At 43.5% G+C, this 27,779-nt stretch overlaps 1 protein-coding gene across 1 annotated transcript; it reads right to left on the reverse strand.

The window, feature by feature from the left end:
* On the reverse strand, positions 1 to 24,412 carry CREB3L3 (cAMP responsive element binding protein 3 like 3). Its single transcript, XM_032235990.1, has 10 exons — positions 24,163 to 24,412; positions 16,472 to 16,596; positions 14,130 to 14,433; positions 12,091 to 12,209; positions 9,604 to 9,738; positions 7,490 to 7,596; positions 5,512 to 5,580; positions 4,929 to 5,013; positions 2,550 to 2,646; positions 1 to 564 (listed from the first exon to the last, which is right to left on the reverse strand). Exons 2-10 carry the CDS (start codon positions 16,592 to 16,594, stop codon positions 236 to 238), a joined length of 1,368 nt encoding a protein of 455 aa, XP_032091881.1. The 5' UTR covers positions 16,595 to 16,596; positions 24,163 to 24,412; the 3' UTR covers positions 1 to 235.
* Positions 24,413 to 27,779: the final 3,367 nt, after the last annotated feature.

Here is a 27,779-nt window from a genome sequence, read left to right on the forward strand (position 1 = left end):
CCGTGCCACACCATGCCCACCAAGCCACGGCTACAGAACCGGGAGTAAAAAAAATTTGAATCCCACCACTGATTCAGCCCCCTTGCTCTCTCACTCTGCAAACATTGTTCCCGTCCTCCTGAGTAGGAGAGACGCAAACCGGCTGCACACACACATACACACAGCCTCCCCGTTCCCCTTCCTGGTTGAGCCCCCACCGGCCCGGTGAGGGGAGAGGAAGCAGCCGGATGGAAGGTCACAGCTCCTCCGTCTGTTCCAAGGCCCCATTTCCGGGCTGCTCCGATTCAGTCCAGGTAACCGAGGTCAAATTCGCGCCCGGATAGGGAACCTCGGGACTGAGTCCTTCCAAAGGGGCAGGGCTGCCGCCTTCTGCGAAGACCTCGGTGTGGTTGTCCTCTCCCTGCTTCAGGAGCCCCAAGAGGTCTCTGATCAAGGTGCTGGGGGCATCGTGGGCCTGATGAGCTGGCTCCTTCCAGACGTTCTCCTTGGTGCTCTGCTCGGCCTCCTTGCCCAGGGCATGGGCGATTCTAGATGACGCATCATTGTTGAGGGACCTAGAAAAAACTGGGAGGGAAGGAGACACAGAGGATCGGGCGACTTGCAAAGGACCGAGTCTTAAGGTATCTTCTGCCTTTCCTATGTAGGAAGTCAGCACCCACCCCTCTCCTAGGAAAATAAGATATTTTAGGAAATATTAAAAGGTCAGAATATTTCCCCCTAAAAGGGAGGCAGAAACTCAGCCCCCTGCCCCTTTGTCAATGGGCCATTAAGGCCTGAGCCAGTTCTACTCTACAAAACAAAGATCTAACTCCTTCAGGGCAGAGCCATAGTAGGAATTGCCCAAAGCCTTCTACCCATCTCACCACAGGGCACCTGGGAAGAATACATCACCCAGCAAGGCTCAACCAAGCCTGGGACTCAGGACGGCCTACAGAGTTGCCCCTGGATGGCCCCAATGGGAGTCCAATCAGAATACAAGCTCAAATTCAAAAGCCCAGAGAGAGTATAAAACTCAGCTACTCTCAGCATCTCTTCCCTTTTTCGCCCAGGACCTCAAACCATGTGGTCCTGTCCATCATCAATAAAACCTTCTTGCCAAGCAACTTCCAAGAATCCAATGACTTTTTCCCCACTTGGAACTGAACCCAGAGGGGCATTTCTTCCAACACCTACTGATCCGCAACCAGGATGAGGAGGGGACTGGAGGCTCAAACATACGATGAACGGTTGCAGGAACTGGGCATGGCTAGTCTAGGGAAGAGAAGGACCAGGGGAGACAGGATAGCAGTCTTCCAATATTTGAGGGGCTGCTACAGAGAGGAGGGGGTCAAGCTATTTTCCAAAGTGCCTGAAGGCCAGACATGGAAACTGAATAAGGAGAGATTCAACCTGAAAGTAAGGAGAAACTATCTAACAGTGAGGACAATTAACCAGTGGGACAGCTTGCCTTCAGAAGTTGTGGGGGTTTTTCAAGAAGAGATTGGATAGCCATTTATCTGGAATGGGGGTTGGACTAGAAGACCTCCAAGGTCCCTTCCAACTCTGCTATTTTGTTATTCTATTAAAGCACTATGGAGTGATGTACGTCTAAATGCTATTGCTATTATGAGTGCAGAGAAGAGCAACCAAGATGATTAGGGAGAATAAGAACGGTTTCAGGAACTGGGCACAGCTAGTCTAGTGAAGAGAAGGACCAGGGGAGACATGACAGGAGTCTTCCAATATTTGAGGGGGCTGCCCTCACAGAGAGGAGGGGGGGTGTCAACCTGTTTTCCAAGGTACCCGAAGGGCAGACAAGAAACAAGGGATGGAAATTGATCAAGGAGAGATTCAATCTGAAATTAAGGAGCTATTTTCTGACAGTGAGAACAATCCACCCATGGAAAAGAAGTGGCCTTCGGCTTGCATAGCTAAAAGTTCATTCCCCACCATCCAGTCAGAGCTGAAGAAGCTTCTTGGATGAGAAGCGAAACGTCTTCAAAAAGAAAAAATAAGAAAGCCCAGTTGCCTCCCAAAAAAAGCACCTCCGGGACAACCAGGACCTGGATGACTTGAGAATCTCTATGGACTTTTAGCTATGCAATTTGGGATGGACACCCTTGGGATCGTGCGGGAGAAGGAATGGATTTCCAGTTGAAAAAAATTGCAGATTGCAGGAACTATCAGCACCACTCAGGTGACCCTGAGAACACAGATAAACCTCCAAGTGGCCTCAACAACCCTCTAGAAGGATGCAAATGACCAGCTGTCTGCAAGGAATATAAATCCTCCCCCTCCATCCAGGCAGAGCTGAAGAAGCTTCATGAAGGAGAAGCAAAACGTCTTCAAAAAGAAAAAGAAAAACGGGAAAGTCCAGCTGTCTCCTGAAAAAGCACCTTGGGAACAACCATGACCTGGATGATGGAGATTCTCTACAGACGTTGGGCTCTTCAACAAGGTTAATTATCAACTTTTTGCCTATGATGCCAATGATTTGGGGCTGAAAGAGAATGATTCTGTGCCTCCTCTCTGCCCAGGTGCCCACCCACTTACACAGCCCCCTTACTCACCTCGCACAGGTACGAAGTCGCCTGTGGTCTCGGCTTTGTTGCGGGTGAAAGGGCCAATGGACGGGAAGATGATCAGGACAAAGGAGAGAAGTAAGACCTGAGGAGGACATTAAAAAGATGCTGGTGAAGAGGGAGGGGTGGAGCTTCGTGTCACAGTGATACGGTGACTTTTCCGGCTTCTCCAGATAGCTGTCGAATTCGGATCGCCTGGATGGTCCAATCCGGACCTAAACCGTCCTGAAGAGACGGTGAAAGGTAGGGGGAGATCCTGTGGTCCCAGAGACACCCGCAAAGTCTCTGGTGACCCGAAAAAAGCCCCTTTTGCCAGTGATCGCGAGACAGCCCCCAGGCTGCTGAAACTGCTGACAGATCCTATACGCAAGCGCAGGAGAGAAGCCTCCAACTCCAACTTATTACAGATAGTCCTCAACTTTACAACAGTTCATTTAGTGACCAAAGTTACAATTGAAAAAAGGGATGACCGTTTTTCACACTTAACAACCGTTGCATTATCCCCGTGGACACGTGATTGATGTTCAGATGCTTGACAATTGACTCACATTTATGATGGTCACTGTCCCAGGTCACATGATCCCCTTTTGCGACCATTTGACAAGCAAACTCAAGGGGTAGAACTAGATTCACTTAATAATCGTGTTGCTCATTTAAGAACTGCCGGTTTTTACTTAACAAACATGGTGAGAAAAGTTGCAAAGTGGAGCAAACTGACTTAACAAATTTCTCACTTAACAACATACATTTTTGGGTTAAATTGTAGTTGTATGTTGAGGATTATCTGTGTTCTGTTAATCTTCCTTTAGGGCACTGGAGACTAAAACATACGAAGATGGTTGCCGGAATTGGGAATGTCTATTTAAATCTATTTTCCCCAATGGGCTTTTTTTTGGTTTTTGTGCCAAAAACCAGAAGTTAACACTGGAACACTGGAGACCAAAAAAAATGTTGTCAATTATTGTGGGATGGTCCAAAAATGGCTGTAGAAAAATCCACATATATTAAAAGTGCCAACTTTAAAAAACCCCACTATTTTACCATAAAATATACCAAGATTTGATACATAACCACATACTGGCTTTTCATTTACTATTTCTAAAATCCTCCATTAACACTGAATCCTTATGTCCTATTCTAGCTAAACATCCATAATATTTAATAACCAAATTTTATAATCCTCCTTTTTGTTTAAATAATTATAGTCAAATGAAAATGGAGGTATGATGATGGTAACATGTATAAATATCTGGGTTAAAATACTTGAGTTAATATGAATTATGTTTGTTGACTGCGGAAGAAATGCACGAAAGTCTTTTTGTAACTGTTGGGAGTATACTCCTAGTGTTGGGTAGGCAATATAGATTCACATATAATAACAAATGGTCGATGTTGCTTTAAATGGGTGAATGTACTTAATCAGCTGTAATTAACTTTGCAATAAGAGGGAGTCAGGAAAGCTCTCTCTCTCTCTCTCTCTGCTTATCCTATGCTTGATAACTACTTGCTCGCTTGATGACTGGAACGTGAACTGCGACTGTAAGCAATTGTTTGTTCTTTGCATTGTCTTTGGACGAATATCTACTATCACTGCTTGTGAAGCTATTAGTAGTAGTAAAGCTACTTGTTTTTACTGGCAGTGTCTGGGACGCTATTCGTGTGTTTCTTCTACTAGAAACTTTCCTTCTCTCTCCCTGTACATTCAGCTGCGCTACTTTCTGTCTCCCAATGGAGATACACCTAACAGTAACCAACTGATACACTTTCTACAGCATGTAAAGAAGGTCATGTTGTGTTTGTTTTGAAAATTAAAAATAAAATAAAATAATATTTTTTTAAAAAAAACAACACTATTTTAGAAGCCATAGCAGTCTCTCTCATGCTAAAGTGCATGAAAAGAGAGAAATAATGGCTAGGCACCAGTATTCCAATTACAGTAGTCCTTGACTTACAACAATTCCTTTTAGTGACTGTTCAAAGTTACAACAGCCCTGAAAAAAGTGACTTACGACCACTTTTCACACTTACGACCACTGCAACATCTCCATGGTCACGTGATGGTCAAAATTCAGACGCTTGGCAACTGACTCGTATTTATGACGGTTGAAGCGTTCTGCTTTTGGCAACCTCCCGATGGGCAAAATCCACAGAGATTCCAGATTCACTTTACAACCGTGTGACTAAATTAAGGACTGCAGTGACGCCCTTAACGACGGTGGCAAGAAACCTCGTCAAGTGGGGGGGTGGGGCGAAACTCAAGTGACTCGTCTTGCTTAGCAACAGACATTGGAGGAGGGTCAATTGTAGTCATAACTTAAGGACTCCCTGTATCTGTGCACGCATGCATGTACGCAAGCCCTGACATACCGCCACGCAGGTGCTGGTTTGCGCAGCTTTGCCGCTGGAATTCATCACGATGGACTGGAGCTTCTTTAGCTGCTGCAGAAGAGACCTGGGGAAGAGAGGAGGAGGAGGCTCCAGGTTAGAGTCAGGTTTTTGAGGGGCAGAGAGTGAATTCAGGAGATTTAACAAGGGCAGAATTTCTTCTATTGATTCAGTGAATGCCAAGCACACGGGTGTGTATTGGGGCACGGGGGAATGGCCAGGAAAGAAACAAGGCTGCTGTGGAAGAGCTCATCGTTATGGGCCTAGGACAGGGATTCCCAATCTTTTTTGGGCCACGCCCCACCCGAGCACCTCTAAAATCCTGATGTGACTCTGTGACATACAATTCTCACTTTACTCAAAGAGTGAACTCCACTCACGCAGAGGAAGCCTAAAAGGCCGTTAACCTGATTTAAGCAAGGTTCAAATTGCCCCCCCCCCCCGTTAAAAAAAATCACATTGCCCCTCTGTTGGGAACTAGGACAACTCGCCACAGGCAACTCGCCATGGGAAACATCACCAAATTGCCGCATGGCCAAAAACCCCGATGCGGTGGACAACTTACGAGTTCTGCTTCTCCAGATGAACCACTTTCCGCTGAAGCTCCTGATTATGAGCTGTGCAAGCCGACATCCTGAAAAGGAAAACGCCAACAGAGGTGAAACGGGGAGGAAATGGTTTATTCGCAGGTGGTTTATTCACCTTTTAAAGTTTTCCGGCCTGAAGTAATTCGTAGAAAGGGGGGGGAACTGATCGATTGATCAATCAAGCAGAATAGGGCTGGAAGGGACTTTGGAGGTCTTCTACTCCAGCTCCCTGCTCACGCAGAAGACCCTCTACCATTTCAGATGAAGGGATGTCCAGTCTCTTCTTGAAAACCTCCAGTGATGAAACATCTACAGCTTCTAGTGGCTGTTCTACCGATTACCGTATTTTTCGGACTATAAGACGCATCGGAATATAAGAGGCACCATGATTTTGAAGAGGTAAATTTTTGCACTCGGCAAGCCTCCCAAACCCTCTGCACACCTAATTTTTTTTCCAAAAAAAGGGGAGGGGCATGCAGAGGCTTTGGGAGGCTGGTAGAGTGCTCCTGGGGGCTGAGCGAGCCAATTTTTTGCTTGTTTTTGCGCTCCCCAGCCCCCAGGAGAACTTTGCAAGCCTCCCAAACCCTCTTCAGGTCCATTTTTGCAAAGGGAGCGGGGTTTTGATAGGCCACAAATGTTGTATTCAGTGTATAAGATGCACCCAGATTTTCACCTCTTTTTTTTTGGAGGAAAAAGATGCTTATACTGCGAAAAATACAGTAATTGTTCTCACTTAATTCCAGGTTGATTGATTTCCATCCATCGTTTCTTGTTTGCCGTCTGGTATTTTGAAAAATAAATTGACACCCCCCCCTCCTCTTTGGGGCAGCCCCTCAAATACTGGAAGTTTACAATCAAGAGAATGGTTTATTTATGACAGCGGTGTAATCCTCTGAAGTCTGCTACCGGTTCGGTGAGTCTGCTACTGAGTGAGTGCCTGCGCGCCTGACGTGCACCTGCGCAGCGTTAAAAAAAAGAACATTTTGAAGTCTTCCGAGTCTGCAAAGGTAAGTAGAACAGCGAGCAGGAGGGAGGTTTAGATTAGCTAGAAAACAGAAAATCCGATGATTCTGGCTAATATAAATCACGCATCACAGCTAATCATCGCCCAGCTCATCATCGGAAATACTAGTTTGCCTGAACTGGTAGCATTTTTTACTACCGGTTCAGGGCAAACTGGTCCGAACTGGTAGCATTTCACCCCTGGTTCATGATCATGATCCTCTTTTAATGATCCCGTAATCCCTCGGAGTCTGGGCAACTGAATGGAGCTCAGCGTTTCCTGGCCAGATGCCTTTCCTGTCGCCAATGCAGAGTTTTTTTTCCCAGCAGATATATTTTCAATGTGTCCAGAGAGAGAAATGTTTGCCTCTACTTAGGATCGAACTCACAGCCTCCTGACTGTCAGGCGGGAGCGCCACCTCTAGGCCACCGTACCACTCACAAGAGGATGGATCACGATGGTGCCTAAAAATCTCACCAATGTTTTTTTTTTTTTTTACAAAATCTGTGTGTTCAAATCTGTGTCTTAGTTAACCCTAACCCAGGGGTGAAATCCTCCCGGTTTGGTCCGGTTCAGTTGAATCGGTAGGGACAATTATCCTTAGTTCTGTTAAAAAAAAGCTTCCGAGAATTGTGTGGCTCAGCTGTGAACTGCGCAATCCTCAGAACCTTTTTTTAAAAAGTTTTTCAAAGCATTTTTCTCCTGCCCCTTTGGCCGAACCGGCAGGGGAAAAAAATGCTTCAGAAAGATAAAAAAATAGCGGAAAGTGGGGGAAAAAAAGTTGGCCACGCCCACCCAGTCACATGACCTCCACCACCACCAAGCCACGCCTACAGAACCGGGGGTGGGATTAGATTTCACCACTGCCCTAACCCTCACCTTCGTCCATGTTCTAACCTGGTTTGTGGATGATCAGATCCAGCTCAAAACGAGGAAGGGGAAAAACAACCTACCGGCTTTCCAAACCATCGATGTATTCCTTCCGTTTCTTGCGACTTTCCTGAGCTGACTGCTTGTTCCGGATCTTTCGGCGGATCTTCTTGAGGACGCGTTCCTCATACTGCCGATGCAAAGAGAGCCACCTGAGCCACTTGTTTTCTTTTTAACCACATCCGTTTTTATACATCAAATTCGAAGAGTTTTTGGTCCGCGTGTGAAACAATGCGCAGTGGCCTAAGTCCTTGAATTTCTCCTTCTACAGAGAGCCCTCGACTTATCCCAGTTCATTTAGAGCCGAGGTGGCGCGGTGGTTAGGGTGCAGTACTGCAGGCCACGTCAGCTGACTGTTATCTGCAGTTCAGCGGTTCTAATCTCACCGGCTCAAGGTTGACTCAGCCTTCCATCCTTCCGAGGTGGGTGAAATGAGGACCCCCAGACTGTGGGGGCGATATGCTGACTCTGTAAACCGCTTAAAGAGGGCTGAAAGCCCTATGAAGCGGTATATAAGTCTAACTGCTATTGATATTGCTATTGCTAGTAGCCATTTAAAGCTACAACAGCACTGAAAAATACGACTAATGATCGCTTTTCACACTTACGACCTTTTTAGCATCCCCATGATTGGCAACAGACTCGTAATTATGACCATCGCAGTGTCCAAAGGACATTTTATCCCCTTTCAACAAGCAAAGCCAAAGAGGAGCCTAGAGGCACTTAACAACCATGTTAGTGACTTAACAGCTGCAGGGATTCCCTTAACAACCATGGCGAGAAAGGTCGTAAAAATGTGGCAGAGCTCATTGAACAACTCTTACTTAGCAACAGAAATATGACCAGCATGGTCATAAGTCGAGGACTACCCGTACTAGTTCGCGATCCCTGCTTTTCCAGATCATTCGAAGTTATAACGGCACTGGAAAAAAGTGACTTATGACCAGATTTCACACTTATGACCATTGCAGCATCCCCATGGTCACAAGATCTAAATTTGGCCACTTGGCATGGACTTCTGACAGCTACACTATCCTGGGGTCATTTGCTCACCATCTGTAACCTTCTCAGCTGGCTTCCCCCAAGCAAAGTCGATGGGGGGAGCCAGATAGAATAGAATAGAATAGAACAGAACAGAACAGAACAGAAGTACAGAATGGAATGGAATGGAATAGAATTACAGAATGGAATGGAATGGAATAGAATTACAGAATGGAATAGAATAGAATAGAATAGAAAGAATAGAATAGTAGTATAGAGTAGAATAATATAATATAATAATAGAAGAGTAGAGTAGTGTAGAGTAGATTAGAGTAGAATAGAATACAGTAGAATAGAATAGAGTAGAAGAATATAATAGAATAATAGAGTAGAGTAGAGTAGAATAGAGTAGAATAATAGAGTAGAATTGAAGAGTAGAGTAGAATAGAATAATAGAGTAGAATAGAAGAGTAGTGTAGAGTAAAAGAGTAGATTAAGAGTAGAATAGAGTAGAAGAATGGAGTAGAAGAACAGAATAGAATAATAGAGTAGAGTAGAATAGAATAGAATAATAGAGTAGAATAGAAGAGTATAGTGTAGAGTAAAAGAGTAGATTAGAGTAGAATAGAGTAGAAGAATGTAGAATAGAATAGAATAATAGAGTAGAAGAATATAATATAATAATAGAATAGAATAGAATTCTTTATTGGCCAAGTGTGATTGAACACACAAGGAATTTGTCTTTGGTGCAGATGCTTTCACTGTACATAAAAAAACAAAATACATTCATCAAGAATCATACAGCACTTAATGATAGTCACAGAGTACAAATAAGCAATCAGGAAAAAAATCCATATCAATATAAATCGTAAGGATACAAGCCACAAAGTTAACAGTCCTGCATTCATAAGTGGGAGGAGATGGGTGATAGGAACAATGAGAAGACTAATAAGATCTGCTTAATGATGGCATCCTTCCCTTAACGACTGCACGGTCCCCTTAATAGCTGCGGCAAAAAACATCGTACAATGGGACAAAACTCGCTGAGCAATGGTCTTGCTCAGCGATGCAAACGTTGGCCTGAATTGTGGTTGCAATCCCTGCTCTCCACGGTTTTTATTTGAGAAAAAGCACGGCCGGCCGAGACGTTGCTTACCTTGGTGAGAGGCAGCTGGGTGGGAAGCATCACCCCTTCCTTCGTCAGCAATTTTTTCTCATCCTCGGTCAGCACCAGCTCCTGGCAGGTCCCCGGGCCTTGTCTCATCCCCGAGCAGTGGATAGCCTGCTGGTGCTAGAAGGTCACAAGGGAAGAATGAAGTAGCCATCCGAAAAAATAAAATAAACGGGGTTTCTAGGTATCCCCATCACAGAACGTGGAATAAAACAGAGTTGGAAGGGGCTTTGGAGGTCTTCTAGTCCAACCCCCTGGTCAAGCAGGAAACCCTGGACCATTGATGGCAAATGGAATGCGACTGCATGCGTGCTCCTGTGGAGCACCGAAAACCTGAAGACCGGTGCGTGCATCCCTGTTTTTTGGCTATTTGGGCTGTTCTTCCAGCCATTTTGGGAGTGGTTTTCAGGCTGTTTTTGGTCTGAAAAATGGCCTGAAAACAGCCAAAAAACATTCAGACAAACAGCCTGAAAACAGCCCAGGAAATGGCCTGTTTTGGGGCCATTTTGGGGGCATTTTCCAGGCTGTTTTTTGCCCCATTTTCAGGCCCTTTTTTGGCTGGTTTTGGCCCTTTTTTGGGCCATTTTGAGGCAATTTTCCAGCACTCCAGTGCCCACAAAAACTCACTGGTGTGCCAGAAACCAGAAGAGCAGCTGGCAATGGTGTGCGTGCCCACAGAGAGGGCTCTGTGTGCCACTGCTGGCACCCGTGCCATAAGTTCACCATTACAGCCCTTCACCATTTCAGACTGGTTGTCCAACATCTTCTTTAAAACTTCCAGTGTTGGAGCATTCATAACTTCTGGAGGCAACTTCTGTTCCACTGATTAATTGTTCTAACTGTCAGGAAATTCCTCCTCCGTTCTAAGTTGCTTCTCTCCTTGATTAGTTTCCACCCATTGCTTCTTGTTCTGCCCTCAGGTGCCTTGGAGAATAGCTTGACTCCCTCTTCTTTGTGGCAACCCCTGAGATATTGGAAGGCTGCTATCATGTCTCCCCTAGTCCTTCTTCTCATCAAACTAGACATACCCAGTTCCTGCAACTGTTCCTCATATGTTTGAGTCTCCAGTCTCCTAATCATCTTTGTTGCTCTTCTCTGCACTCTTTCCGGAGTCTCCACTTCTTTTCTACATCGTGGTGACCAAAACTGGATGCAAATATTCCAAGCGTGGCCTTACCAAGGCCTTATAAAGTGGTATTAAGACTTCACGTAATCTTGATTCTATCCCTCTGTTGATGCAGCCTGGAACTGTGTTGCAGCTGCCGCACACGGCTGGCTCAGTGATTGTCCACTTCAAGATCCCTCTCACAGTTACAGCTATTGAGCGAGGAACCACCAATTCTTCCTATGTTTTAGCCTCCAGCCCTCTAATCATATTCGTTGCTCTTTTCTTTACTTTTTTTTCCCTGAGTCGGATGAATTATAGCAATAGCAATAGCAGTAGACTTATATACCGCTTCATAGGGCTTTCAGCCCTCTCTAAGCGGTTTACAGAGAGTCAGCATATTGCCCCCAACAATCCGGGTCCTCATTTTACCCACCTCGGAAGGATGGAAGGCTGAGTCAACCCTGAGCCGGTGAGATTTGAACCGCTTAACTGCTGATCTAGCAGTAGCCTGCAGTGCTGCATTTAACCACTGCGCCACCTTGGCTCTTCAGTTGAATTCAGTTGAAAGCATCTACAAGTGTGCTTAGAAATAACTGTAAAAGAAAATCAACTCGGTTTCTAGATATTCACAACTTGCCTCCAGAAGTTGTGAATGCTCCAACATGGAAAGCTTTGAAGAAGAGGTTGGATAACCATTTGTCTGAAGTGGTGTAGGGTTTCCTGAATAGATTATTAAATAATGTTTGGGGTTTGGGGCACAGGGAAGGTTTTTAGATAATTAATGAATGTGTGTTCTGTGTGTGTGCTCTCTCCTCATTCTCTCTCCTCTGTCTCTGTCTCTCAATGTCCTTCTCCTCTCTCTCCCCCTCTCTCTCCTCTCTGTCTCTCTCTGTCTTTCTCCTCTCTCTGTCTCTCTGTCTTTCTCTCTCCTCTCTCCGTCTCTCTCTCTTTCTCTCTCCTGTCTTTCTGTCTCCTCTATGTCTCTCTCTTTCTCTCTCCTCTCTCTGTCTCTCTGTTTTTCTCCTCTCTCCGTCTCTGTCTTTCTTTCTCTCTCTCTCTCCCCCTCTCTCCTATCTCTCCCTCTCTCCCTCCCTTTCTCCTATCTCTCTCTCCCCCCTCCACTCTCTGTCTCTCTCTGTCTTTCTCTCTCTGTCTCTTCTCTCACCGTCTCTGTCTTTCTCTCTCTTCTCTGTCTCTCTCCCTTTCTGTATCTCCCTCTCTCCTATCTCTCTCTCTCTCTCTCTCTCTCTCTCTCTCTCTCTCTTTTTCCTACTAATTTCTTTCTTGTTTGAATGCTTTCCATTATTGTTTCCAACTCTGCTATCCTATACCCCCATCACGGTTATTACGACTGAAGTACTTGCCATTTCAGAGTTGTTTGAAAGGAGGAGATCCTTAATGGTGAGGGTGCAGGAGGGTGGGTTTTGATGGGTGACATCTGCTACTTGCCTCTCCTCAGGATAAAAACCAGCAGCCCACATATCTGCAAAGAAATGAAAGAGAGAACCTGCTGATTAGGGAACAAGGAAAAAAAATCCAGCTTTTCAGTGTACGTACATGGAAATTGCTTTGGAATAGATAAGATTTGTTCTTCCAGGACATGGTTATCTTATCTGACTGAGAGCCACTCCTCGGAGGTCAGCCAGGTCTTTCTGGTTACTAGCTAATCTGAATTCTTGTGATTGTTGTTTGATAAGTCCGGTGTGGTAACAACTGTGTTACTAATGTAACAACCACAGCGATTCACTTAACAAATGTACCTAGAAAAGTCATCAAACAGGGCAAACTTTCACTATACAACTGTCTCGCTTAGCAACATAAAGCTGGGGCTCCGGAGGCGTCATCCGTCGAGGACTACCGGTATGCCATGGAAGCCAATTTATACAGATTGCTTCTTTGGGGGCAACAACCCATAATCTGTCTACATATATCATATGTAATGATAGCATACTACTCTCTATGTATTTCAAGCTGTGATTCTCATTTCCATCTGTTTACCAGAATAATAGCCGAGGTGGCGCAGTGGTTAGAGTGCAGTACTGCAAGCCACTCCAGCTGACTGCTATCTGCAGTTCAGCGGTTCAAATCCCACCGGCTCAAGGTTGACTCAGCCTTCCATCCTTCCGAGGTAGGTGGAATGAGGAGCCAGACGGTGGGGGCGATATGCTGACTCTGTAAACCGCTTAGAGAGGGCTGAAAGCCCTATGAAGCGGTATATAAGTCTAACTGCTATTGCTATTGCTATAATAGAACTGGAAGGGATTTTGAAGGTCTTCTGGTCCAACCCCTTTCAGCTGACCTTCGCATGCACCACAGTGCCAACACCCAGTGCGCATGTGTGCTGGCCAGCTAATCATTGGGTGCGCATGCACGCCAGAACCTGGAAGTTCGGCTTTTCCTGAGCGCAGCCCTGATGAGAGCGCGCACGCATGCGACATTCCCGCGAGAGCCGAAAAGGTTCGCCATCACCATCCTATACCATTCTGGACAAATGATTGAGTGAGGCCGATGAAAACTATTATTCACACTAATGACCAGATGCTTAAGGTTCTCCATGGATGGACACAGTGCGAGAGCCCTTCTGTCCAAAGGTGCTTTTTCCAAGAGGCAACTGGACTTTCTGGTTTTTCTTTGAAGACGTTTCGCTTCTCCTCCGAGAAGCTTCTTCAGCTCTGACTGGATGGTGGGGGACAGAAGGATTTATACTCCTTGCAGACAGCTGGTCATCTGCATCCTTTTTAGAGAGCCATTGAGGCCACTTGGATGGAGGATACTGAACAGAGGGGGAGGAATACGACATCATTTAACTCCAGTTTACAACACAGTCCTTTCAGCAGTTCCAAGAAGGCTACACACCTATTTGCACTACCCTGGTGACCCTGAGGACACAGACAAACCTCCAAGTGGCCTCATGGACACTCTAAAAAGGATGCAAATGACCAGCTGTCTGCAAGGAGTATAAATCCATAGAGCCGCTGAGGCCATTTGAAGAACCCTCAACAGAAGGCAAGGGATACAACATCTATGTCCAGTCCATAACGGTCCTTTCAGCAGTTCCAAGAAGGTTCCACACTCATTTGCACCACTCAGGTGATCTTGAGGACACAGACAAACCTCCAAGTGGCCTCAAGGACTCTCTCAGTTGATGCAAATGACCAGCTGTCTGCAAGGAGCATAAATCCTTCCATTCCTCACCATCCAGTCAGAGCTGAAGAAGCTTCTTGGAGGAGAAGCGAAAAGTCTTCGAAGACAAACCGGAAACTCCAGTTGCCTCTTGAAAAAAGCACCTTTGGGACAACCATGACCTGGATGATGGAGAATCTCCATAGTGACATCTCTCAAGGGCCCCAGAGATGGTGGCTCACCTGGTTTTACATTCAAGGAAAGAAAAACCGGGACTCACTGAAGTCTATGGAGACGTCCATCTCTCTCATCTCAGTGGCTGGTCCTTTTAGGACAGGTAAGGCTTGACAGGACTCCTGGCACGGCGCATAGGCCAGGTCACTAGCTGAACTTCCATCAGAGTAGGTCTCCGGGCTTCCGGTTGGAAGATAATGTGGAGGGCTGTCCAGCTGATCGGAGTTTGGATCCTCAGATATGCCGCTGTCACTGGCAGCGGGAGACCAGCTCGGAGAATCTAGGACGGTGTTTGCCGCTCCTAAGATGGAGTTGATGAAGTCGTCGTTCTCTCCGGGGTTCAGCAAACCCTACCAACACAATGGAGAGGTTCTCTGTGAAAAAAACAACCCTAGAAAGCAACCTTCCTACAAAGGAAATAAAAGTTTCCACAGAGCAAACTCAAAACTAATTTCTTCTTGGATTCGTACATAAACCATTATTATCATTCTGGACGTTTTAACCAGGCAACGTAAGTGCTGAAACAGGATTTTCTCAGTTTTCTGTCTTAATTGCAAAGAGGACAATACCTAGTAAAATTTAAGACCAGAATTAAACTGGTATCCCTCTGAAGGGTCCCTGGTGCTCTCTGATATTGGTGGTTTTTGTCAGAAATCCTGTTTATATATAATACCACCCAGAGCAGAGAAAAGGTATAGTCACCATGTACTTTCCTGCTCAACTACCTTATATAACTGAAATTGGAAACTCTACTCAGAACAAAAGAACTTGTAAATACTGCCATCTACTGGCTGAATACTACTGTAGTTGTTTCATAGAGATACATTCCAACAATTAATTCAAACAGTTTTCTTGCAGATGTTTCATTACCCAAAGTACCTAACATCATGAGTGCTTTACTTAGTTTGGGAAATGAAATGTCTTCAAGAAAACCACAATGCTCAGAGAACTCCAATGACTCTCGTGAGTCCCCTTCGGGGAAAAGGGCGGCATATAAGTGCAATAAATTCAAATTCAATTCAATTCATTTCAACCCTGAGCTACAAATATTCTCCTTTATTGGTATCCCTCTTCTTCCCCACTGCTGTTCTGTTACTTTTAAGGCTTACAAAATAATAAGGAGTAGATCATTTTCAGTTGGGAACTGACCAACTGCTTTAGTCAAGGGTGCTGTCAGAGGGATACCGAAACTCAATTGAGTTAGGCAACAATAGCAGGATTTTGAAAGCTTGACGGTGTCTTCCTCTTACACTAATGAGAATCAAGGTGGGGCAGCCTTGAGTTTCTTTCTAACACTTTTCTGGGCTTAATTTATGTTTGTTGCGATTTTCTGTATTTCTTCTCCAAAATGTGTTTCAGTGTTTCTCCTTTCAAGGGCTGTAAATGTGCTTCTTCTGGTAAAGTTCTGCTCCGTTCCGTTCCGTTCCATTCTGTCCTACCCTGTTCTGTTCTGTTCTATCCCATTCTATCCTGTTTTATTCTGTTCTGTTCTGCTTTATTCTGTTCTACCTTGTTCTACCCTACCTTAATTTACTCCATCCTGTTTTAACCTGTCCTATTCTATTCTATTCTGTTCTGTTACGTTCTGTTCTGTTCCATCCTGTCCTGTCCTATCCTACACTTCTCTCTCCTCTCCTCTCCTCTCTTCTATACATTCCTCTTGTTTGTGATATTAACCTTCAAGGGTCGGGCTATCAAGTTTTCCTCCGAGCATAGGATATATTCAATACATTTGAGCAGTATTCTATTCTGTTCTGTTCTGTTACGTTCTGGTCTGTTCCATCCTGTCCTGTCCTATCCTACACTTCTCTCTCCTCTCCTCTCTTCTATACATTCCTCTTGTTTGTGATGTTAACCTTCAAGGGTCAGGCTATCAAGTTTTGCTCCGAGCATAGGATATATTCACTACATTTGGCCAGAATGGAGCAGTATTCTATTCTGTTCTGTTCTGTTACGTTCTGGTCTGTTCCATCCTGTCCTGTCCTATCCTACACTTCTCTCTCCTCTCCTCTCCTCTCCTCTCTTCTATACATTCCTCTTGTTTGTGATGTTAACCTTCAAGGGTCGGGCTATCAAGTTTTGCTCCGAGCATAGGATATATTCACTACATTTGGCCAGAATAGAGCAGTATTCTATTCTGTTCTGTTCTGTTACATTCTGGTCTGTTCCATCCTGTCCTGTCCTATCCTACACTTCTCTCTCCTCTCCTCTCTTCTATACATTCCTCTTGTTTGTGATGTTAACCTTCAAGGGTCGGGCTATCAAGTTTTCCTCCGAGCATAGGATATATTCAATACATTTGGCCAGAATGGAGCAGTTAACCCTATTCTCCTACGTCTTGCTCAGCTGCTGCCCCCCCCCTTTTCCTCAGCCGTGCTATCTACTCACCCTGCCTTCCTGTGCCATCCAAGGGGCCTCTGAGGATCCCAGCTCCACATTGCGAAGGACTCCATCCTGCCCGTCGAAGAGGAGGTCCAGCAACTCCACGCAATCAAGATTGGGGCAGGCCATGACTGCAGGAGAGAGAGAAGACAAGTTAGAGGGTCAAGGAGCGGCTGCTTCTTAGGCAAAGTTGGATGGACTCAACAAACAGGGTAGTTAAACCTTGGAGTTAGTAGTTGAACCTGTGAATGGAAACCAGACCAACCAACCAACCAAACCGATGCATCCACTGAGGTGTCACCTAATGCCATGATAAGGTTTGCTGGTTTGGCCTAGCAGGTTATGGGAAAGAAGCAATTGTGACTTATTTCTCCAAGTTTATAAGTTCATGACTCCAACCAGATTACTGTTAAATTACAAGTAGCGGTGGCCAAGAGCCATGGTGGCGCAGTGGTTAGAGTGCAGTACTGCAGGCTACTTCTGCCTGCAATTTTATAGTTCGAATCTCACCAGGCTCAAGATTGACTCAATACAATACAATAGCAGAGTTGGGAGAGGCCTTGGAGGTCTTCTAGTCCAACCCCTAGGCAGGAAACCCTACACCGTTTCAGACAAATGGCTATCCAACATCATCTTAAAGACTTCCATTGTTGGGGCATTCACAACTTCTGGAGGCAACTTCTGTTCCACTGATTCATTGTTCTAACTGTCAGGAAATTTCTCCTTAATTCTAAGTTGCTTCTCGATTAATTTCCACCCATTGCTTCTTGTTCTACCCTCAGGTGCTTTTGAGAATAGTTTGACTCCCTCTTCTTTGTGGCAAACCCTGAGATATCGGAAGACTGTTATCATGTCTCTCTTAGTCCTTCTTTTCATTAAACTAGACATACCCAGTTCCTGCAACCGTTCCTCATATGTTTTAGCCTCGTTCCCTAATCATCTTTGTTGCTCTTCTCTGCACTCTTTCTAGAGACTTCCATCCTTAGAGCCGAGGTGGCGCAGTGGTTAAATGCAGCACTGCAGGCTACTTCAGCTGACTGCAGTTCTGCAGTTCGGCTGTTCAAATCTCACCGGCTCAGGGTTGACTCAGCCTTCCATCCTTCCGAGGTGGGTAAAATGAGGACCTGGATTGTTGTTGGCTGACTCTGTAAACCGCTTAGAGAGGGCTGAAAGCCCTATGAAGTGGTATATAAGTCTAACTGCTATTGCTATTATGAGGTGGGTAAAAGGAGGACCCAGATTGTTGGGGGCAAGAGGCTGAGTCTGTAAACTGCTTAGAAAGCAGTATATAAGTCTAAGTGCGATTGCTATTGCTAATAGTCACGATGACCAATCTGTTACAACTCAAGTTATGTTCACAGAAAAGATGATGTGCAGCCTATAAAGCACACACATTTTGGACAGTGAGGAGTCTTGGTTTGAAAGAGGGGTTAAAGAGGCCATCTACATTAAAATTGAACAGCCTTCTCTCAACAGAGGGGGAGAGATACAACATCATCTATCTCCACTGTCCTTTCAGCAGTTCCAAGAAGGCTCCACACCCATTTGCACCACTCAGGTGACTCTGAGGACACAGAGAAACCTCCAAGTGGCCTCAACGACCCTCTCAAAGGATGCAAATGACCAGCTGTCTGCAAGGAGCCTAAATCCTTCCGTCCCCCACCATCCAGTCAGAGCTGAAGAAGCTTCTTGGATGAGAAGCGAAACCTCTTCAGAGAAAAACAAAGTAAGAAGTCCAGTTGCCCCTTGAGAAAGGAAAAAGCACCTTTGGGATTTATTTGTTTCGTTCGATGAAAAAGGTCTCAGCAAAAGAAAAAAACCCACAGAATCCTCTGGAGGTCCCAAAAGTGCTTTTTTTCAAAAGGCAGCTGGACTTTTGTTAGTCCTTGAAGATTTTTCACTTCTCATCTAAGAAGCTTCTTCGGGCTTCGTCGATTCTTCGGAAGGTTCTTGGATGAGAAGCAAAAAGTCTTCAAGGAAAAACGAAGTCGAGTTGCCTTTAGAAAACGCACCGTTGGGACAAGCATGACCTTAATCATCTCCATGGACAGAAGGATCTTCTGCAAAATCTTTCAGAGACCAAATTCAGGGACTCCAGCATTATTGACAAACAAACAATCATCTATTTATTCATTTTGTTTGATGAAAAGTGCCAGGGAAAACAAAAAAAAAATCTTCTGGATATTTTTCAGAGACATATGACTTCGGTACTATTGAATACGGCAGGGGTCTCCAACCTTGGCAAGTTTAAGACTTGGGGACTTCAACTCCCAGAATTCCTCAGCCAGCTTTGCTGGCTGAGGAATTCTGGGAGTTGAAGTCCACAAGTCTTAAAGCTGCCAAGGTTGGAGACCCCTGGAATACAGTATTATAAGGACAGTATTAATATTAGAGAGCTAAAACTTGAAGGCCGATTTTTACTTGCATTTTTGCAAGCAGAAGACTACATTCTTCTTATTTTATTTATTTACTCTAGGCAGCTCACAACCATAAAAAGAAGAAGAAAAAGAAGAAGAAAAAGAAGTTTAGAAAGAAGAAATAAAAACGAAGCTTAGACAAAATGAAAGTAAAATAATAAGAATGATCAAGGAAAAAGAAAACCAAGAAAATAAATCGATACTAGTAAAAAAAACACCACCTCCGTATTCTCCACCGTCATGTAAACAAAGCCCAACAAAACAAACAGATAACGTCATTTGTTCAAGGACCAATTCTCGTTTTGCCTCATGGGGACTAGAAACTTAGCTTATCTTCAAGGAAGGATGTCCTACCAGAAAGGTCTGCCAGTTTACCTCTCCCAAGGGAGGCTTTTGGCTCTACCCTGTGTTCATAAAGTACAAGTAGTCCTCAACTTACGACCATAGTTGAAGCCCACATTTCTGTTGCTAAGTGAAACATTTGTTAAATGAATTTTGCCCCCATTTTACCACCTTTCCTGACAAAGTTGTTAAGTGAATCACTGCGGTTGTTAACTTAGTAGCACAGTTGTTAAGGGAATCGGGCTTTCCCGTGGACTTTGTTTGTCAGGAGGTCCCAAAAGGAGATCACACATGACTCCCGGGAGACACTGTGACCGTCATAAATATGAGTCCGTTTTCAAGCGTGTGAATTTCTATCACATGACCCTGGGGATGCTGCAATGGTTGTAAGTGTGGAAAAACAGTCAGAAGTCACTTGTTTTCAGGGCCGTTGTAACTTTGAACAGTCACTAACTGAATTGTTGTACCGTATTTTTCGAAGTATAAGACGCACCAAGATTTTGAAGAGGCATATTTTTTTTAAAAAAAAGGTTTTGCAATCTGCAACCCTCCCAAAAACGGCCCGTTTTTTTGTGAAAATGGGCCCATTTATTCCCCCACAAAAGGCATGAATAGCCTTAAGGAGGCTTGTTGAGTGCTCCTGGGGGATGCCCCCCTCAAAAAATGAGCAAAAATGGCCCATTTTTTGCAATATAAGCCTGTTTTTTTGTCAAAAAAAGGACATGCATAGCCTTTAGAAGGCTTTTAGAGTGCTCCTGGAGGTGGCGGGGGGGGGGGGAATTGAGCAAAAAACGGCCCATTTTTCACTCATTTCTGTCCTTCCCAGCCCCCAGGAGCACTCTGGAAGCCTCCTAAAGGTTCTGCACAGCCATTTTGGGGAAGGGGGAGAGATTTCTGGAGGCAAAAAAATGCTATATTCAGTGTATAAGACGCATCCAGATTTTCAGCCTCTTTTTTGAGGGGAAAAGGTGTGTCTTATACTCCAAAAAATATGGTAAGTCAAGGATTACCTGAACTCTAAAGGGACGAAGCTTTTCTGAAAACAGCTACAGACTCATGGAATTGTCTTTCTTTCGGTTCAAGCTTTCCATTATACTCCCAAAGGGGCTTTTTCCAGAAGGAAGCCAGATTTGGGGTATTTTTTTTTCCCCTTTGAAAAACGTTTCAATTCTCATCTGAGAAGCTTCTTGCTTGAACTGAGCATGAGCTGAAGAAGCTTCTTGCGTGAAGAGCGAAACTTTTTCCAAGGGAAAAAAATCAAGAAAGTCCAGTTGCCCTTTGGAAGAAGCACCTTTGGGACAACCGTGAACTGGATGATGGAGAATCTTAATGGACATAACTACCATTGCGCCATTCCAGAACAGAATGGAACAACTTGCTACAGCCACCTCGTGACCAACTCACCGCAGGACAATTTAACAATTCAATTTAATCATGCAGAATAAAATAAAATAATATCGTAATTTTTGCCATTCGCGTTTCATTCTGTCCCTCTTTTGGCATCCTTTCTTTAATGATTCTATTCCGCGTTTTCGTTGATATTACAACCCAAACCTTCAGCTGTCTAGTGTGGACCTCACCCCTTTCTTAAGAGATCTGTAAGGGGGCGTGCATAAGCGCACCAGCGTGCCCACCATCCCTGTCCTATCGTCCCCATTTCCTGTGTTCATGTCCATGTTTATACCTGTTATCTCATACATGTTCGACCAACTAAATAAATAAAAATAAACAAATAAACAAACAAATAAACAAACAAATAAAATCAAAAAATAAAAAATAAAAAATAAAAAATAAAAAATAAAATAAAAAATAAAATAAAAAAATAAAAAAAATAAAAAATAAAAAAATAAAAAATAAAAAATAAAAATAAATAAATAAAATAAAAAATAAGATAAAAATAAAATAAAAAATAAAATAAAATAAAATAAAAAATAAAATAAAAAATAAAATAAATAAAATAAAAAATAAAATAAAAAATAAAATAAAAAATAAAATAAAAAATAAAATAAAAATAATAAAATAAAAAATAAAATAAAAAAAATAAATATTAGTGTAACTCTTGTCCAACAACAAATTAGCCACGGCAAGTTGGCCTTGGCAAATTGCCATAGAGCTATTCCAGAAGTAAAGCTAGAACGGAGCTGTTCTGGAGAGCATCCGGAACCCCAGAGCTGGAAGGGATCTTAGAGGTTATCTAGGTCATCCCCTTGCTCAGAGCCACCCGGCCTTTGTCTGAAGACTTCTAGGGTGGGAGAACTTGCTACTTGCTCAGATGTCAGTCGATTCCAGTGACTGACAGTTCCTATAGTCGTAGTCAACCCTCCTGATTTCTAGACTTGATTTCTCTCCTGGTGGTTTTAGCCTCTTCTTCTGGTGCTACACTCCACAGCCATGCAGAATGTACAGGTTACGGTATTCTTGTGATGGTTTATAATTATTATTATTATTCCTTTGATGAGCACTTCATCAATATTATTATGCTACTGCTATAATTGTCTCAATCAGTCTACTGTTGATTGTTACTCAATGTTTCGATGTTTTCATTGTTAATTTGGGATCCATGGCCCAGTGACGCTGGGATTTGGTTGGTGTACAAAAACCAGGTTTAATAACCATGGTATTTGCTTAACAACTGTGACATTTCCTTATTGATCATGGTGTTCACTTAATGACCACTGCAAAAATGTCATAAAATCGAGTCTGGTCTCATGGGTGGCTCAACATATCCTGGGTTTCAGTATGGTTGAAGTCATGGGCTGTCTGTACTAAATGCTATTGTTTAAAAAAAATGGGTATAACCACAACTGAGACAGATTCATCAAGAAACACACTCTGTGCATAGAGTACGCAATCAATTAAACTGCTGAGATTAGATTAGATTAGAATAGAACAGAACAGAAAATAGAATAGAATTTAAAATAGAATAGAATTTAGAATAGAATAGAATTTAGAATAGAATAGAATTTAGAATAGAATAGAATTTAGAATAGAATAGAATTTAGAATAGAACAGAACAGAAAATAGAATAGAATTTAGAATAGAATAGAATTTAGAATAGAATTTAGAATAGAATAGAATTTAGAATAGAACAGAACAGAAAATAGAATAGAATTTAAAATAAAATAGAATTTAGAATAGAATAGAATTTAGAATAGAATAGAATTTAGAATAGAATAGAATTTAGAATAGAATAGAATTTAGAATAGAACAGAACAGAAAATAGAATAGAATTTAGAATAGAATAGAATTTAGAATAGAATTTAGAATAGAATAGAATTTAGAATAGAACAGAACAGAAAATAGAATAGAATTTAAAATAGAATAGAATTTAAAATAGAATAGAATTTAGAATAGAATAGAATTTAGAATAGAATTTAGAATAGAATAGAATTTAGAATAGAATAGAATTTAGAATAGAATAGAATTTAGAATAGAACAGAATAGAACAAGAATAGAATAGAATTTAGAATAGAATAGAATTTTGAATTGAATTGAATTTAGACTACAACAGGGTAGAAGTTAGAATAGAATAGAATTTAGAATAGAATAGAATAGAATAGAAATAGAATAAAGACAAGTAGAATAACAGAGTTGGAAGGGACCTCGGAGATCTTCTAGTCCAACCCTCTGCACAGGGAGGAAACCCTATACCACTTCAGACAAATGTCCAATCTCTTCTTTAAAACGTCCAGTGTTGGAGCATTCAGAACTCCTGGAGGCAACTTCTGTTCCACTGATTAATCGTTTTAACTGTCAGGAAATTTCTCCCTAGTTCCATGTTGCTTCTCTCCTTGATTAGTTTCCATCAGTGGCTTCTTGTCCTTCAGGAGCTTTGGATAACAACTTGACTCCCTCCTCTTTGTGGCAGCCCCTGAGATATTGGAAGACTGCTATCATGTCACCTTTAGTCCTTCCTTTCATTAAACTAGACATACCCAGTTCCTGCAACCGTTATTCAAATGTTTTAGCCTCCAGTCCCCTAATCATGTTTGTAATCATACATCTGTTTTATTTCTGTGTAAAGAAATAAATCTGTGTATCGACAGTGATGTACCCAGTGGTGGGATTCAAATAATTTAACAACCAGTTCTCTGCCCTAATGATTTCTTCCAACAACCAGTTCACCAAACTGCTCAGAAAGTTAACAACCGGTTCTCCCAAAGTGGAGGCAACTGGCTGAATCCCACCACAGGATGTATCTATCGCCTACCTCCAGAAACACACAAAAAGATTTGAGGAAAACTATGTGCAGACAACTAAATTATTATTAATTTCAATTAACAGTCTAATCTAGCGAAAAGAAGGACTAGGGGAGACATGATAGCAGTCTTCCAATATCTCAGGGGTTGCCTCAAAGAAGCGGGAGTCAAGCTATTCTCCAAAGGCACCTGAGTGTAGAGCAAGAAGCAATGGGTGGAAACTAATCAAGGAGAGAAGCAACTTAGAACTGAGGAGAAATTTCCTGACATTGAGAACAATTAACCAGTGGAACTTCATAACTTGTGGATTGCTCCAGCACTCCGAGACCTCCAAGCTCCCCTCCAACTCTGTTATTCTGTTAATAAATAACAATTAATGCATTCTTGGCGCAATAGGTATCCCGCAATTAAGGCTTAGCCTCTGTACATTTATTCTTCCAGGTTGCACCCAAATACAACACAACTATACCCAGTGATTTGGAGGAGCTTTCTAGCTTCGAAAAATGTTATACAAAAGCTGAAGACATTTGAGTAGTTTGAGGCTCTTTTAATCTGAGGCTGGTCTTCTATTGCCTCTTGATTAACAGATTTATCTCCACGTACCACTCTCTTGGTGCATATTTCTCTTCTCCGCACACAGCCTGGATCTCCACCCTCTTATTTGTCCTCCACTTGTTTCCAAAAATGCAACCTGTTGAGTTAATTTGGAAGGGGGAAAAAAGAGATTGCACCACCTTACCCGCTCCCAAGAGTGTTCCCCAGAGTTGATTCGGTTTAGCCAACGGTTTCCAATCCCAAAGGTCTTCCTTGCTGCGAAGTTGAGGACGGTTACTTTCTTCTCCGTTCTCTAGTCCGTCTGTCCAGTCAAAACCTCTTTTTTTTTTTCCTACAAGGTGGCAAAGTTTAAACTCCAACGATACAAAAATAGCGTCAGGCTCATTAAATCCCACCCTGTTGTCCAGCTCTCCAATGGGAGAAAGGCTGTCAACTCAGCGGGCAGAGGCATAAAAGAAGGCAGGAAATCATAACTGGGACAAATTGGGTAACCATTATCTAAATAACTTCAGTCCATCCTGCCTTTCGTTTCTAATTTGAGTGGGCGCCCGGCCGAGAGGTCCAAAGTCTTCGGCTGGGCTTTGTCACAGTGACCTTCTACCTACTTTTCAAAAATAATTTTCTCTCCCTCGTTGCTCAAGGAAACAACAATAGCAAGTCCATTAACTGGATTTTACTCACAGTTGGCCTATCGATCTCAGCAGTTTAAAAAGGCTTATTGGGAAAACATAAAACTGCGCAGGGAGCTTGGTTTATGCCAGACTCTCATCTTCTACGTTTAATGCATCTGTACGATACAGAGTCACTGTTATCAGTGAGGTGGTTGGCATAGAAAATAAATGCATAAATAAAATGATGAAATGGGCCCAATTCCTCATGTATCAAAGCAGCTGGAGGATTTCTTGGGGGTAATCTTCTATTCCAACATTGAGACAACACTTTTGATGGTCTCGCACCTGCTGTACGATGGCAGGACTAGCCTGATGATGACCTGGTTTTAAATATTACCATTTAAATAAAAGTTTGGTGTAGTGGTTAAATCATCAGGTTAGAATATAGCAGCAATAGCAATAGCAGTAGACTTATATACCGCTTCATAGGCCTTTCAGGCCTCTCTAAGCGGTTTACAGAGAGTCAGCATATTGCCCCCAACAATCTGGGTCCTCATTTTACCCACCTCAGAAGGATGGAAGGCTGAGTCAACCCTGAGCCGGTGAGATTTGAACCACTGACCTGCTGATCTAGCAGTAGCCTGCAGTGCTGCATTTAACCACTGCGCCACCTTGGCTCATGAGCCAGAAGTCCATGAGTTCTAGCCTCACCTCAAGCACAAAGCCCGAGTCGACAGGGTGAGTTGGCCACAGTGAGTTGTCCTAGACCCAGTTCCATGTGAGTTTGTCTTCCATGTAGTTCTTTGTCTTCTGTGTGTGTATGTTCCAGCATAACTCTGGAATGGCTTGAGCAATTTCAACCAAACTTGGTACACAGATTACTTACCCTCTGGAAACAAATACTGTTGGGGTAAGACACCCCTAACACCTCTTGAGCTGTGTGTTCTGTTAAGATACAGACTGTTGTGCCTAAAAAGGCTTCTACCGTACTGCCTTAAAATGGCTTCTACTGTACAGCGCAGTGGAGTTGCCATGGTAACAGCTTCTCAGTACCCCCACAAGGGGGCTTCCTCTGGTAAGGGGGAAAATCCAACATTAGAAATTGCAGCGACGTTCATGGAAGTAGGATTGGGATCAGGGGTGCCGGTTCGCTCGTGCGCGCGCTTTGCGCACATGCACAGTTCAACTAAAATTATTCTGTGCCGAACCCAAATACGAGATGGCGGCGGCGGCAGCAACCGGGGAAATGGTTTGGGGGCGTGGGAGGCCTGGGTCACTGCTGGTTCCAGGCTGCTGGTTCAGCCGAACTGGGCCAAACTGGTAGGAACCAACCTCTGGTTGGGATAAATAAATACACAGGCAGTGCCGGGTTATCAATTAGTCTGTCTATAAAAGTCCAAAGTTTTGTTCTTTAAAATCTCAGCAGGATGAATTGGTTAAACCATGAATAAAGAGGTAGGAAGCATGCCAGAACTACTGTTTTTTAGAAAAAAAAACTAATGCCAACCATATACGTCAACCAGACGATGGCAAGGAATGTAAATCCTTCCATTCTCCAACATTCAGTCAGACCTGAAGATGCTTCTTGGATGAGAAGTGAAACATCTTCAAGAGAAAAAACAAAAACAAAAGAAATCCTAGTTGCCTCTTGAAAAAAAGCACATATTTGGGACAACCTTAGAATTCACCATTGCGAAAGAATAGCTCAGAAAGGCTAAACTCAAATCCACCTTCTTAGGGATCACAGCCAGGGTTGAAACTTGTGCACAGACTGTTTTGCAAATAAATAAACTCTTTGCTTCTCCTAAAAGTTACCAGATTGTAATGTTAAGCATGAGAAATCTTCGTTACTATTAGTAGGAGCAGCAATAGTAACGGTAAGGACATGGGTAGCAGATTCTTCTTTTCTTTCTCTACAGTACTTATCTTTCTTCAGCTTGTCTATTATTTGCCATCATTTTGGCCTTTAATACTACTTTGTCTTTTCCAAGCTCATCAAAAATGTGTCCATACTTTGATCTGATAATCCAGAGTAGCAGCCTGACTTTTTCTGAAGAGAAGCTAGTTGCAAGAGATGCTCTCCTGATCAACGCATCTGTTACTCTCCTTTATATATATGTGTGTGTGGGCAAGAGCTGGCAATTTTGAGAAAAGCGGAGGATTATATCACTAACGCAGTTAGAAAAACTGGAGATGCAGCCAAGGGCAAAACTACCCAAGGAAAAACGTAAAGATGACTGCACTTATAAAAAGAGGGAAGAGGGCACCACTGGTGGAAAAAAATGTTAATCCAACCAAATGTGTAAAGTCCTGCGGTAATAAGAGCAGCAAAAGTTTATTTTTCTCATCACGTCGAGCCAGGGCCCAATTCTTTGTCGGGAAGGACAAAGAATGTTTTCAGGCACACTGGAAAAAATATTCCAGACCAGGAGTCCCCAACCTGTGGGTCAGGGTCCACTAGTGGGCCATAAGACGTTTGCAACTGGGCCACGGAAACAGCTGGCAAGTGCACGCGCATGTACATGTATTCTCACCAGAGGTGGGTTCATACTGGTTCGGACCAGTTCAGCTGAACCGGTAGTAACCTGGCAAGTTCCAGTAACTTACTGGGTTACTGGAACCGGCAGCTACCCAGGCCTGCCATGCCCCCGAATTGGTTCTCGGCGGCACCATAGGCGCTGCCATCTTGTTTTTGCCTTCTGCGCATGCGCAGAGCAATTTTTGTTGCATTGCGCATGCGTGAACAGCGCGTCCCTGAGCAAACCGGCAGTAGCGGCAGCCGAAACCCACCCGATCCTCATTTGTGCGAGCAGTGGGCGAGCGCACGTGCACGCAGTCGTGCAAATGGAGCTGCACATGAGCTTGCCAGGCACTTGTATGAACCATCCCCTCTCACCATCGGCTGGTCTGCAAAGCCGGAAATGTTGGGGAACTCTTTTCTAGACAGGCGTCAAAGCCGCTTGGATCTGCTTCAGGTTATTTCTGCCTGGGTGAATCCTTGTAAGTTGACTGACACAGTGTCAGTAATGTGAGAAATGTTTGAGTCTGTAACTCCTAGGAAGTGGCCAGGATCCTTGGGAGGGGGTGTTTATCTAAGCCTTTGTCTGCTAGATTAATGCCCCTCCCGGTAATCAAGAGTTTCTGGGTCACCGATGTGGTTTGTTCACGATACGGCGATTGCTTCCTTGAG

The sequence above is a fragment of the Thamnophis elegans genome, chromosome 1 (genome assembly GCF_009769535.1).
Source record: "Thamnophis elegans isolate rThaEle1 chromosome 1, rThaEle1.pri, whole genome shotgun sequence".
Taxonomy (NCBI): domain Eukaryota; kingdom Metazoa; phylum Chordata; class Lepidosauria; order Squamata; family Colubridae; genus Thamnophis; species Thamnophis elegans.